The sequence below is a fragment of the Perissodus microlepis genome, chromosome 18 (genome assembly GCF_051167445.1).
Source record: "Perissodus microlepis isolate ML-2025 ecotype Zambia chromosome 18, ASM5116744v1, whole genome shotgun sequence".
NCBI classification, from domain to species: domain Eukaryota; kingdom Metazoa; phylum Chordata; class Actinopteri; order Cichliformes; family Cichlidae; genus Perissodus; species Perissodus microlepis.
Window position 1 is genome coordinate 9,576,769 of NC_140478.1, and position 14,768 is coordinate 9,591,536.

At 40.1% G+C, this 14,768-nt stretch overlaps 2 protein-coding genes across 2 annotated transcripts; one reads left to right on the plus strand and one right to left on the minus strand.

The window, feature by feature from the left end:
• Positions 1-3,279: 3,279 nt before the first annotated feature.
• On the minus strand, positions 3,280-7,323 carry LOC146367243 (polyisoprenoid diphosphate/phosphate phosphohydrolase PLPP6-like). Its single transcript, XM_084912418.1, has 2 exons — positions 6,494-7,323; positions 3,280-3,991 (listed from the first exon to the last, which is right to left on the minus strand). Exons 1-2 carry the CDS (start codon positions 6,870-6,872, stop codon positions 3,570-3,572), a joined length of 801 nt encoding a protein of 266 aa, XP_084768544.1. The 5' UTR covers positions 6,873-7,323; the 3' UTR covers positions 3,280-3,569.
• On the plus strand, positions 6,770-13,733 carry LOC146367244 (peroxiredoxin-6-like). Its single transcript, XM_084912419.1, has 6 exons — positions 6,770-6,862; positions 7,341-7,472; positions 8,052-8,208; positions 12,766-12,915; positions 13,034-13,180; positions 13,315-13,733. Exons 2-6 carry the CDS (start codon positions 7,381-7,383, stop codon positions 13,441-13,443), a joined length of 675 nt encoding a protein of 224 aa, XP_084768545.1. The 5' UTR covers positions 6,770-6,862; positions 7,341-7,380; the 3' UTR covers positions 13,444-13,733.
• Positions 13,734-14,768: the final 1,035 nt, after the last annotated feature.

Consider the following 14,768-nt stretch of genomic DNA (forward strand, 5'->3'; position numbering starts at 1 on the left):
AAATACAATATAGCATGTCCTGACTGCGGGGTTTTGGAAACAAATTAAAATGTACAGCTCTGCTATCACTTCCAACATAAATGAAGACAGAAAACTAAACAGCAGTGACGTTTGTAGGGTTACTGAAGTTTGGCTAGCTGGTATATAATGATGTGCTACGTGACTGCTAGTGACACAGCTATGTTAGCATAATATAAACAAGCTAACTTTTTTTCCACTTGTGAGTGTTCTCGGTGGTCAGGAACAAATGTAATCGCATGGGAGGATGCTGTAAAAGGACCAAACTTCAGCCAGGAGAACAACTAAGATAATCCATCCACAATACGAGGTTAGTCATTCATATACTGCTGCATGGGCTGGGCTGTAGTTACATCCTAAGGTTTTAAAAACTGAACTTAAATAAATGATTAGCGGTAATAAAAGCCGAGGGAGGTCAACAGTGATCACTGACTGTTTTAGGAGCTTTTTGAGATTAAATAGAAGAAAATACAAAACATTAAACATGTTAACAACACAAAAGCCATATTAAACGCAGACTACTTTAGGCCCAGAAGTAGGATTCGTCACGTCATCACTTAACGACCGGATAGGATTGTCATTTATGTCTCATTGTTCCCTTCATTTAGGCACAAATCTGTTTTAAGGTGCACAGTACCACGAAATAAAAACTTAACTCAAATGCGTTAAACCTAATGTAACAAGCTGTTTTGAAAATATAAGGAGTAGAAAGCACAGACCTTTTATTTTAAGCTCCTTTTTGCTAGCCAAAGTTAGCATCCTAATGAAATAAACAAGCTAGCTAGAAATAGCATTAGCTGGCATCGCCCACGTTCATTAAAATTTAGTTACGTCTTCATTAAACAAAAACAAACCATGCCACGTAGAATCAGCACCAGCAAAGGAGCTCAGCTTTGGAAGCTAATGTGCTGTTTATTACCTACAACCTCAACCACAGGCTTATCTACAGGCAGCATTAGCCAAGTTAACTTGTGTCATAAAATAAGGACAAACTTAGTCCATTCTAATACTTAATACTACTGTTAGATGGGCTGGACTGTGGGTTCAGTGATCCTTCCTCGTTGTTATGCTACTTCCTGAAAAATATAATTTTTCATTAAATAGAAATATTGCCCATTTTCAATTTGAAGGCAACAACATCAAAAAAGTTGGGACTGGGCAACAAAAGAATGGAAAAGAATGTGGTACTAAAAAGAAACAGCTGGAGAAACATTTTGCAGTTAATTGGGTTAATTGGCAACAAGTCAGCAACATGACTGGGCATAGAAATAGCATCTTAGAGAGGCAGAACTTCTTAGATGAAAATATGAGCAGAGGTTGACAATCACCAAAAAACTGTATCTACAAATTGTAGAACAATTTTAGAGGAATGTTCCCGTGTAAAGTTGCAAAGAAATCATTCAAAGTACATAACGTCATTAAAGGTTTCTGGGAAGCAGCTCATTCACTGTCTGTGAACGTATTCACAGTGCCATCCACAAACATAGGTTAAAGCTGTCGTGCAAAGAAACATTTCCAGAAATGGATTGAGGCAAAGAGAAAAACTGTTCTCTGGTTAGGCAAATCCAAAATTTACATTCTTTTTGAAAAACATATGCCATGTCCTCCCAACTAAAGACGAGGGGGACCATATTATCAGTGCTCAGTTCAAAAGGGTTGCATTAGCCCTGTGGAATTAGCAGCTTTCGCATCACGAAAGGCCCCATCAGCATGATTACTGAGTGCAGGTTTTAGAGCAACACATGCTTCCATCCAGTCCAATTTATTTTCAAGATTGCCCTGCATATTTCAGCAAGACAATCTTGATGCACATACTGCAGCTATTACAATAGCACGGCTTTATAGTAGGACAGTCTGGGTGCAGAACTCGCCTGCACTTCAGATCTTTCACCAACTGAAAAAACATTTCAAGCATCATCAGAAAATATCTGTCCATCTTCTTCCACTTATCCGGGGGCCGGGTTGCGGGGTCAGCAGCCTAAGCATAGAAGCCCAGAACTCCCTCTCCCCAGCCTCCTCCTCCAACTTATCCGGGGGAACACCCAGGTGTTCCCAGGCCAGCCAAGAGATGTAATCTGTCCGGTGTGTCCTGGGTCTGCCCCAGGGCCTCCTCCCAGTGGGACATGCCCCCAACACCTCACTTTCCGAGAGAAAAACGTACTGCCTTTAAAAGAAGACGGGATTTGTCTTACAGCTCTAAACATGGCTCTGGCAAAAACTTTTTTGAGGCTTGTTGCAGCCATCAAATTCAAAATGAGCTAATATTCTTCTTGTAATTATATATTTTCTCTTTGTAAACCTTTGATATGTTTTCCATGCTGTATTGTGATTAAAATATACTTTCCTTGCATTTTGGCTTTAGTTACATTTTACATTTACAGGATATCAACCTTATTTAGGAATTGAGGTTCTAAGATACACAGTACATTCAATAAATGTACTTTTCCTTTTATAATTACAGAAAGCCTTCAGAAAATTGTTCCTATTTAACCCTGGAGAACCCATGGGGTCAAATTTGACCCCATGGTTTCCCTAGTAAACCAATGGGGTCGGCTCTGACCCCATGGGTTCTCCAGGGTTAAACACAACTGTGTTCTTTAAATTTAGATAATAAAAGTTTAAATAATATGAGTATATGTATTCACACAATGAAACTGAAAGAGATGAGGTTACTTCTGTCACATTTCTTGGAGTAATAAAACCGCTAACAGACACACGCCCACACGTCAGCTCACCTGCATTATTTGAAAGTCAATAAAAATGAGCAGCTTTTCTTGAAAATATCCCACGTTCTCACTTACAACCTGAGCACAGCTTGTCACACTTTCCAGCTGTTTATGTAGGCTACACACGCATCTGCTGTCTTAACCTGTTCAACATGTTAACTCCAAACCCACATGTATCGAGTGTTATGATTTCTGTAACAACTGCTTGATTTGGAAGTGGTATTCGGTATGTTAAAAAGGAGGCGGTGGCAGCAGTTTATCAACACTGTAAGATGAGATGGAATGTGTTACCGTGCAATGACAGTCAGGAGACTCAGCAGCAGCAGCTGATGGAAACTTGGTTGAGTGTGAGTTGACTTTCCCCACAACAATGTTCACACAAACACACTGTGGATTGTGACAGGTCATTGCTAAACCACATGAAAAACAAACACAGAAAAAATTCTCACATCATGAAGTGTGTCAAGGGGGAAGTCTCTTTTTTATACCACAGTTTAAACTTTCACACACACTCAAAAAATAAATAAATAAAAAGTAATTTTTTAAGATAAAAAATTTAATTAAATAAATTCAACATTGGTTTCAGGCTTGTGAAATTAAGTCCATGCATTATCAATAGTGATGTGCAAACAAGCAGCTTAATGGAGGTAAAACATTTAATACTTCTACTTCAAAATAAAAATAAACACAAAGACAAACACATAACGCTGATACAGATTTTTTTAAAACATATAAGAATCCTAAAATAACATCAATAATCAGGAATTTCAGAATTACCCACTCATGTTCAACATTTTCCTATATGCACACACACCTAAACCTGACCTAATGTTTCCCATCTATCAGCCAGAGTCCATCGTAAGCCCTGTTCAGCCTCTCTCCCAGGCCAATGAGCAGCGCGTCCTGCAACCAGTCCCAAGTCACCCACAGTCTTTCCACCAGACTGTACTGGCAGTAGCCCATGGCCAAGCCAAAGCCCACATCTGTCACATAGTGTCTTGCAAGCAGCAGTCGGGAAAGGCTCACCAAAGCAGCCCACCCCACCACCAGGAGCCGCATGGAGTCTGTGTCCACCAGCTGGGCGAGGAAGAACCGGGCGCACATGGCCGCCCGTGAAGCGTGGCCGGAGGGAAAGGAATAGCGCTCCACGAAGAAGGTGGAGAGGATCTCCGAACGGTTCTGGGCGGGCATGCGACGTCTGACCAGAGTCTTCACAAGTCTGACAAGCAGCAAATCCAAAATCAGAGCTGTGGGGAGGAAGGAGTAGTTTTTAAAGTTGAGGATGTAAATAACAACAAGATTGCATTAGATATATATTAGTTTACAATAATAATAATAATTATTATTATTAAATATTAGTATTAGTATTACATTTTCCTTAAAATATATAAGAAAAAGAACTAAATAGCTGAAAAGATGAGTAAAAAATGCAGCTGAAGTTGTTCAGTTGTTTATACATTTATTTAAAGCTTCAGTTAATTATAGATTTACACTGTAAAGACAAACAAAAGTTTTACTTTAGTGTGTTGAACTTAATTTGTACCAGCTTTGAAACACTTGTTTTCTCGCTTAAGTTAGCTGTACTTTCTGTCCCCATTCTGAGTTGCACGCAGTTGCTTAATTGAGCACTTGATGTTGCCAAGTATGGGGCATTTCTGCAAAAGAAAAACTTGGTAAAGATTAACTGGTAAAGATAATGTTTAGCTTCATAAGCTTTATCGGTGCTGTGATCATTATTTCAGTTAGGCTGTGTTTCAACTAGCTTGTGAATTCATGATGTGGTTTCCTATGTTAGCTTGCCCCGGTAACTGAGACTGCCTTTTCAGGGTTTGATTACTAGTACCAGTGTTACTGTAACCATGCAGTATGTAAATACCGTGGAAAAGTTGTCTTGAACTTATATCTAATATTTAATCATGGTGACTTTGTTTGAGTTTCTTCTTTAATTAAAAAAAATTACTAGACTAAGGTTTTATATAAAACCTATATAAGGTTTTATATATTTTTTATACTGAGAAACAGCCGACTGACATCGCTCCACACCTCGCGGCCTAAAGTCAAGAGTCCTCTGAGGAAAAGTAAAAAATTTTCCCTGCTTTCTTGAATAATTGTCCAGTTTTCAAATTATTTCACGACATTTTTTTTCCAAATTCTGCAGCTATTGATATTTTTTCAGTCTATTCTCACACCAAGGATACCTCTTCAGCCTAACATCCTCTAAAAAGAATCAGTCTGCTGCTGTGATCACAGTTTGTATTCTTGTTTCTTAATGCTTATCATAATCCTGAAAAAATATTCCTGGATTTTATTACATGATCATAATTGGAGTAAATGACCCTACTCTCATTAACATTCCTGGCAGATTATTTAGATTTGTGAGCTAAATCTACGTGATCGGCACTGTCTCCAACAAAAATGATTAATAATATTAAATTGGCTAAGTAATACTTTTACATCCCTTGCAATTCCTTTGATGTCTCTAAATATCCTATCCCATCATCTCATTTATCATCAAATTTCAAACTTTCCCAAGCTTCCTAACACAGGTTCTGAATCCGCAGTGAATACTATACAAATACCTGATGGCCTCGCCCAAAGTTCAAAAGTACATTATCAAAGAGCTCAGCAGCTTTAGGAGCTAATAAATTACATTTGAACATCTTTGATAGTCCATGAGGGCTTTCAGATATTTAAAGAACTAAGATCTAGGTATTTCAAACATCTTCAGATGTTTTCAGTACATCATTATAGTAAAGGTCAAATTTTGCAGTGAACCATGGTTAGCAGCTTTAGTTAGCACTCTGCTAAACATTTTGAAGTCAAGTGGAATTTTATTTCAGTTGAATCAACCAATAGTTAAGATTTTAAACATGTTGAACTCTTAATGTAACACCTTGGGGAACTGAGCAAGGCTGAAGTAAAAGCATATAACCAGCTCAATTTATTGACCTAGAAAAAAAATCTAAAGGTCTTTGACCCGTCAATACCTGATTGGTCTAACATCATATACTATCTCCAAATCTCCATGGCATCCTGGGCTTTTACAGGCCAGAAATAGCTCTGGCATTTCACCACAACACAATACAGTATAGCAGCACAGAGCTTGAACTCAAGGCTGCAAGTTCACAAATATAATCTACATGTGCAAATACATCATCAGCCATGACCGGTGGATCACATCTCAGACAGCTCCCACGAAAAACTTTCCATCGCTGTCGTGCAGTTGTTTCTCGCTCAGACACCATTTACTCCTGCTAATGCATTAATTGGCACTAGTTGGACTCATTTTGGTCTCTGGACATTAAGAGCTATTAACGTTATCTAGCTTTGACCAAACATAAGAGCCACTTATGAATGCCACGGGTTCCACTGTGGCCATGGCACAAACGTGCTTATCGGCAATGTGGTGATAAATATGAGCTGCGAGAGCGTCGGACAGCTAAATAAAGTCAGTTTGACTTTGGAGCACTTCTTACTTCCACATAAGGCCTCTATGCTCACCAGCTTAACGCTAAATGCCCAGAATTAATTAGTATAAATTCAAATCCTAGATTAAATCCTATACATCAACCCACACATATTAATACATAAATATATTGTAAATGTATATTGTAAATTTATTGCAAATCTGTAAATATCGAGCCTGTTGATGGCTGTGGACTTAGAGATGTTATTTATCAAATCAGAACAAATTTTTGTTTCATTAAAGACAGAAATCCTAACATTAACTACGGTGTAATGATACTTACCCAATGCCAAATTCAGCATGATCTCTTGCTCCTCCACACTTCGTCCACGGAGAAGAGTGTACACGGTGCCGATGAGCCACGGGATGACATGACCGGAGAACTCGACCAGCCGGACCAAGGGCCGTATGCTGCCCCATGCAGACCCCTCACAGGCGCACACTCCGAGCCGTTTGGACAGCCATAGATCTATCGCCAGCAAAAACCGGAGCGTTACAGTAAATATCGGCTGACTCAGACTGACTGAAAAGTCTCCCGTTTGCGCTCCAGAGGCAAAGTAAGAACAGCTGGAGCTCCGGCGACGGACTTGGTATTCAAAAGTTGCCCGGCTTCCACACGCAGCTCCACGGCAACTATTCCGCCTGGACCCTGGTGAGGACATTTTGGTTGGACAGTGCCGTAGGTCGTGTATCCGCTCTCCTTTATGGCCCCTGATGAGCTCGTAACATCCTGCCCGGTTTGCAGGGGATAAATGGTACCAGTTTAGAACGGGACCGCTCTTGTCACGTGACAAGAATGAATCCACAAAACCGTGCTCGTTAAACGGGTCCGGTGTTGAGCTTTAGGCTTTTTCTTTAAACTTGGAAACCCAGCGAACACGTTATCACTTGTGAACTAGATAGCCCGCCTTGAATGTAAAGTTTGACTATTTTGTTAGTTGTGTCATAATAAACATTTCATAATAATAAATGTCTATATTCTCTTCACGACACCGGTCTGAGCGCAATATGTGTCACAACTACGCCAAAGGCTCAGAGCGCAGCGCTTTTTATGAACCTAAATTGGGTGCTGTGGCAGTGCGTGAGTGGTTTCCGCCTCTTCTTTATTTTGCTCTACCTGCTGTCACCAGAGCTACTGCACACCGGACTAAACACTTCCACGGCCACAGCATGCCGGGGCTGCTGCTCGGAGACGTGTTTCCTGATTTCGAGGCAGAGACCACCACCGGCACAATTAAACTCCACGAATTTCTTGGTGATTCGTGAGTAGACTTTGTGACTTTTTATTTTTGACGCTGCAGGTTTACAGACTTATTGAGAATTCGCTTAAGAGCGGGGAGAAAGGGCGGGATGTAGTTCCTGTCATGGTTTTTCACTTCTGCTTTGAAATACTGCATGTGGCATTTTTAAAATCTGCATACTGTACCTGTAATGACGGTATTGTGGTCTAAGTGCGATCTAAGTATGTCTAAAATAACACTTTACCACTTAGTGCATCTATCAGTAATCGTCTCTTTGTGAGACAGTGAAAGTCTTCTGATATTGAGAGCATCTGTAAGCTGAACGAATGAAATTGAGGTCAAACCTGAGAAAAAAACACTCCTTTGAGTGATTATGTGCAGACCGCTGACCTCAAGGTGGAGAAAAACAACTTTGCCATCACTTTTGACAACTTTGCTAAACTCGTTTTACATCCTGTTGTCCTTTTGTGAAACCCAGAAACAAGCAGTAACACACACAATATCAAGAAATGCAGACTGCAGAGAGGAAACTGGGTCAGGATGAGGCCTCTTTTTTTCTGAGATCGAACTGAGCATGATGGTAAATCTGACTCATTTCAGATGGGGAATCCTGTTCTCCCACCCCAGGGACTACACTCCTGTGTGCACCACAGAGCTGGGCCGAGCTGCCAGACTCAGCAGTGAGTTCAGTAAACGCAACGTTAAATTGATCGCCCTATCAGTGGACTTCCTGGAGGATCACCACGGCTGGGCCAAGGTGTTGTAACTACATTTTATTTATTTATTTGTTGCACACCTTTAAGTATTTAGAAGTATTGGAAAAACACATAAAGAAAGCAGGAAGTCTGTGCTAGCTGGTGAACTGTGCTCTAAGCCTGGTGATATTTCAGCATTCTGACTTCCCTGCTGAGCATAGTTCTTTAAACAAGCCACAAGAGATTTGCAAGCCAAATGACATCAAGATATCTGGACTAATGCTGGGCTAAATCTATGTGGGTATTTAGGATTTTCCAACAACATGCTGAAGTAAATGAATCCTTCTGGGTTCACTCAAAACCTCACTCCTATTAAAATCTCAGGTTTCTCAAATGAACAATGAACATTGAGCCTGTGCAGGCCTGACTCCTATATATAGTGTGTGCGGAAAAAATTTGCAACACAAATAAAGCTTCGACCACAAGCTGTGAATTTAAAACTGGGATGAAAGGTGTATGAACCATATTGAGGATCTATAGAAGGACGAGGCTTGTGATTATGGGATGTGTATGAATGCTGTGTGTTTAGAGAGGCTAAAAGTGAGACTACCTCAGCCGTGGCAACTTTTCTTTACTGCTAGCACTCAATTTGATTACATCAGTTACAACTACTACATTTCCCTTGTGGGATCAATATAATATCAATCTATATATCTTTGAGAAAGCCTGAAAACCCCGTGTGTGAAATTGTCTTCCTGCTTCAAATATTTGGTGCTTTTTAAAAATATATATTGCACTTCAAAGTCTACCATGTTGCCTTTGCACCAGCTGTGAAATGAGCATCGCTTCTCTTCCCAAGTATAAGGTTAAGTACTGTATACTGCCTCCAAAGTTGTCAATCACAATGATTAATAGAAATAATAATCATTAATAATGTCTGTGGAATATCTACAATAGAACATCAAGGCACATAATCAGCAACCATCATTCCTGTGGCAAAATAGGATTATTATGTGAACAACCACTGTTCAAAGACCACTGCGCACATTTACTCAGGGCCTTCTTGATGTGATGTTCTTCTGCTTCCCTGGCTGCTGTGTCTGTGGGGATGGTGTTGGCTCCATGTTGTAGCGTCCTGATGACACCCAGTTTATGCTCCAGTGGATGATGAGAGTCAAACCTTAAATACTGATCCATATGCGTAGGTTTACATCAACTTTTAAATGTCCCCGATTACTAATGGAAATCTCACAGTCTAAGAAGGCTAACCTGCCACTTTTCATATCCTTCATATCCTTTTCACCATTCCTTCTCGGTGTCTCAGATCCTCCTCCTCGCTTTCTCTTTCCGTTCCTTCCCCTTGGCTAGCCACCATGGGGCGCAGGGCTTTCTGCTGCTCTGCCCCCTCTGCTCCCTTCCTCCTGAGATAAGAAACATCACTTCCCTCCCTCTTTTTAAGTCCAGACTCAAAACTCACCTGTTCACAACAGCCTATTCCACATAAGCTTTTCCATCCTGCTACTTTAATTTATTTTATTTATTTGCTCTATGTTTTATCCTTATATTTTTGTAAATTTTTGTTTGTTGTTATTGCTTGTGAACAGTGTCCTTGAGTGTTTTGAAAGGCGCTTTCTTAAATAAAATGTATTATTATTATTATTATCCTCCCTGGTAAATTTGATGTGTTGGTCCACCGAGTTAATGTGATCAGTGAATTGTGGCACATCTTAAGGTGTCATCAACATACCTGAACCAATGACTTGGTGGTGTTCAAGGGTAGGATAACAAAGCCCTCTTTTCCACTTCTTCCATGTAAAAGTTGGCCACAATGGGTGAAACTGGGCAACCCATGGCACACCCATGTTTCTACCTGTAGTACTGACTCTTATATGTGAAATAGGTGGAATTAAAACACAGTTCCAAAAGTAAACACACGTGGTCGGTGCTGAGAGTGGTCCTGTTGCTGAGGTTGGGGTCATCCTGTAATCACTTACAAACTACCTCCACTGCTTCAGTAACTGGAATACAAGTGAAGAGAGATGTAACATCTCTCACCTTCTCTTTTTTTTAATCTTTTTTTTTAAATAAGGAACGTATGAGAACACAAATAAACCGAAATAAACAAGTAATTGTACTTATATACACACATATATATACATACATATATACATACATATACATACATATATATATATATATATACACATACATACCTACATGCATACATATACGCCTGTACATACATACATACATACAGACATACACATATATACACATAGCAGTTCAAAAATATGGCATACAGAATCACAGAGATTCAAACGAAATCGTGTCTCCTTGACGAAATATGTTTCCATTTATCCCAAATCTCAATGAATAGGTCATATTGAAATCTGTTAAAGAAGGTAATTCTTTCCATTTTAAACAACCCATAAACAGTCTCATGCCAGTCATTTAGTGATGGAATTTTCACACTTAGCCATTTCTTAGTAATAGTCTTTCGGGCAGCCAGACTCAGAATACCATATAACAGCTTGGACATTTTATCTACATTCACTGAATATAAATATCCAGACAAAAGTTCATCCCAATTAAAGGGCAGTTGCATACTAAAAATGGTCTGTAACTCAGAGTGAATCGATACCCAAAAAGTGTTGACCAATGGGCAGGACCAAAACAAGTGGAAGTGTTTTATTCCTTGGGCCCCACAGTTTCTCCAACAGCTAGAGTGATTAGAATAGTGTTTACTTTGTGCAGGTGTAATAAAAAACCTACAGAGACTCTTCCAACCAAAACATCTCCATATATTAGAACTAGAAATTATTTTCCACTGAAAGGCACACTGCTGATACCAGATATCATTTGAAATTGCTATATTTGTTTCCCTTTCCCATTTTTGTTTAATGTAGATAGTGTTCAACTTCTTAACCTCTTGTAAACCCTTGTACAATCTAGAAATCACCTTGAGGCCAGGATCTGCATGGTAAGCCTTGACAAATATATTCAAAACGGGAAGAGAGAAAAGATCTGTTCTCTTAGGTATAAAGTTATGTAGATGATGCCTGATTTGAAGAAACCTGAGAAAAATCCGTATTGCTTAACTGGTATTGATCTTTTACTGATCGGAAGTCCCTAAGAGTTCCCTTATCATAAAACATACAATATGCCATTAAGCCTTGCCCTGCCCATTTTTTATATCTTGCGTCTAACTTATTGGGTAAAAAATCAAGATCATAAGCACTCCATCTTAAGATCCTGGCCTCTTCATTCCAGTCATTCTTATTAAGAAACGGTAACCAGAGTTTTAAAGGCAAGTTAATCCATTGGTTTCCTTGATTAATTTGTTTTTTAATAAGTGTCACGTCCCCTAAACTTGCCTGAATCGGAACATCTCTTGAGACAACTGTTTCTATTTCTTTCCATCTTGCTTGGTAGTCTACATTGCACCAACACGCTAGGATCCTCAGTTGAGCTGAAATATAGTAATCTTTCAAACATGGGAACCCCAACCACCCTTTATCTTTAGCCAACTGGATAGTTTGGTACTTAATCCGTGGTCTTTTCCCCTGCCACAGAGATTATTTTATCCGACTCCTGAAATTGTTTATCAGTTATTTCAACTGGGAGTGTTAGGAACAGATAAAGCATCCCAGCAAAATATTCATTTTGACTGTATCAATACGTGACTCAAAATTTAAAATTGGTATTAAGTTCCATCTTTTAATATCCTCATTTATTTTATAACACAAAGGTTTAAAATTTACATGATATATTTTAGAGAGATCTCTAGTGATATTTACTCCAAGATACTTCATTTGCTCCAACTCCCAATTCAAATCCAAGGTGTTCTTGATGTGGTGTCTCTGGTTGAGGATTGAAGCCAGAAACTTTGAGATGTTATAGATGATCGAGTTGATCATACAGACAATCGGTCTTAAAGGTGCACCCTGTTTATGTATCTAAGGTAAACCATACAGACTGTAGATTCCCCTGGGTATAGCCTGTGGTATGAGGTCCAGTCAATACCATTGTCTGAAGCAGTTTGAACAAGACAATCTATCACCCTCTTCCTGTAACCACTTTCTGGGTCTTGCTTCATAAGTATTTTTGTCACTGAGCAGTGATAAAATTTACTCATGATGGGCTTTCTGGTTTGGCAAAACTGTGCACCTACCCTTGTCTGTCGGAAGGATAATAATGTTGTTGTCATTACTAAGTGATGTGAGTGCCTTCCTCTCCTCCATGCTGATGTTGCATGCTGGGGGCTTTGCATTGCTGAGATCGGCCAAAACTTTCGTCCGTAGTAGCTCTGCTTCCACGTCTGCAATATTGTTGTTTTGAATTGCTGTTTTGTGGCTGTGATCAGTTCCAGTTATCCATCTGGGAAACCAAACAACTTCTGGCGAAGTCGGATGGCACAACACAGAAAAGCTAACTCGTCAGGCCACAGACTCCACAGATTGTGTTCTAAATAATGTGGGGGTTATTTCCTCACATCCCAGAAATCTACATTGAAATCTGAGTAACAGTGTATATACGACAGAGCTCAATCAATGTTGCACCACTCACACTTGCTTTGAATATCTAATGGAGGGCTTGCGTCTGTTCTTGTGTGTGACTAGGACATCGTGGCCTACAACTGTGAGGAGTCTGCCTGCTGCTCGCTGCCCTTTCCCATCATAGCGGACAGCAAACGGGAGCTGGCAGTCGCCCTGGGCATGCTGGACCCAGATGAGAAGGACAAAGATGGCATGCCCCTTACTGCCCGCTGTGTGAGAAACATAAACACACATTTGTTTTTGGAATTTGTGCCCCATCTCTGCTCATTCCTGTGAAGGTTTTTATCCCTCTCACTGGGAAACTCTCTCACCTTTTTTTCCCCCCATCTAGGTGTTTATTATTGGTCCTGACAAAAAGTTAAAGCTGTCCCTGCTTTACCCAGCCACCACAGGACGCAATTTTGATGAGATCTTGAGGGTGGTGGACTCGCTCCAGCTCACAGCAGGGAAGCGAGTAGCCACACCTGCCGACTGGAAGGTATGCCATGCATTTGAAAGTGACCTCATCTGCTGCCAGTTATTACAGCAGCTGAAGGCACAGATAATAGCTATAGGACCTGAGCAGCTGCTGTGTTGACCAGCAGACCTTTTGCAATGTGTCTCTTCCTCCAGCCTGGAAACTGCGTGATGGTTCCCCCGAGTATGTCTGAAGAAGAGGCCGCCTCTTTGTTCCCAGCTGGCGTCTACACCAAAGACCTCCCCTCTGGCAAGAAGTACCTGCGCTACACACCCCAGCCATAAGCACAGGCAGAAAGGATGCTGATATTCAACGCTTGCATCTGTTACGTGGACTGCATTGTCCATTGCATGGACAGCGCTCTCACCTGGTTGATAGACATCCCAGCTGTGAATAAGTCCCAGTCAGCATGGATGGAATGAATACCAGTGCCTTATGATATAGGATTGTTCTAACTGAGACATTTAGTACAACTTCCTCTCCTCAAGCTGCCTACTTTTCTAAGAAGACAGATGGAAAGGAGCTGTCATGGGGAAATAGATTACTATTTGAATAAAAGATTTTTTTTAATCTACAGTGTGGCAGAATAAGTCTCTTTTTTTTTTTTAGCAGAAATACTGTTGGCATGTTGTTTACAGGTTCAAAAGTAAGATGTTTATGATGCTATTTAAGCCATACGTTGTATATCATAAATACATATAGGAATATGACCTCACAAATAGGTTTATTAATATCCATATCCATAAGCTACTCCGTATTGATGCCTTGATGTTGTCATACCATCTGAGGAGTTTTGAACTAAATCAAGAGCTAGCTAGTTTGGTTAGCAAGGTCCATCTATAATCAGCTGTGATATTAATAAGAGAAAATGCACAGCTGACTCCTTAGAAGGTCTCCACAACCCTGCACATAAAAGATGGACGTAGCATCTGGCATCTGTTGTCCTCATTTTTCAGCTTGGCGTTAGTTTAGCATTAGCATTAGCATTTAGCTTGGTTAGAAAGTTGCATATATAAACTTTAGGTGTGCAACATACAAACATTAATAGCTCTACTTAGTGTTAAGTAACTGTTACTGCTGTAACAAATACCATTACAGACATGAAAAATGATGAAATAAATCAATACAATATCACAAAAAATAGAAAGATTTGAAAAATGTTTCAAAGGGGAGTTCAATTAGAAGCTGAAGCAGATGTTAGAGAAAGCATTCATCTGCATGTCTAGTAAGGGTTGCTGGGGTGGTCAGGATCCATTCATCATCCACTGTTATCTGTGTGACCTCTTTCTCGGATGATGGAGGAATCCAAACAGTGTGCTGATTCAAACTACACTCAAAATAGCAACAGCAATGACGAATTCCCTTGGCCAGTAATATGGATGCATTCCAGCAGCTGGCAGTTCAATATTCAGGCTGCAGAAACATTTCCTTGCAGTCTGGGATTACACCACCACAAATACAAGAAGATTTCTCATTACTGCTCAGATTAACATCCACGCCTGCTGAATAGTTCTGAAGCCAGGTACATTCACTCTGTGGTCTGGAAAATGTGAGTGTGGCGACGTCTCACTGCAACATCAGTCAACACTTATGTGTTCCCTCAGAGCCT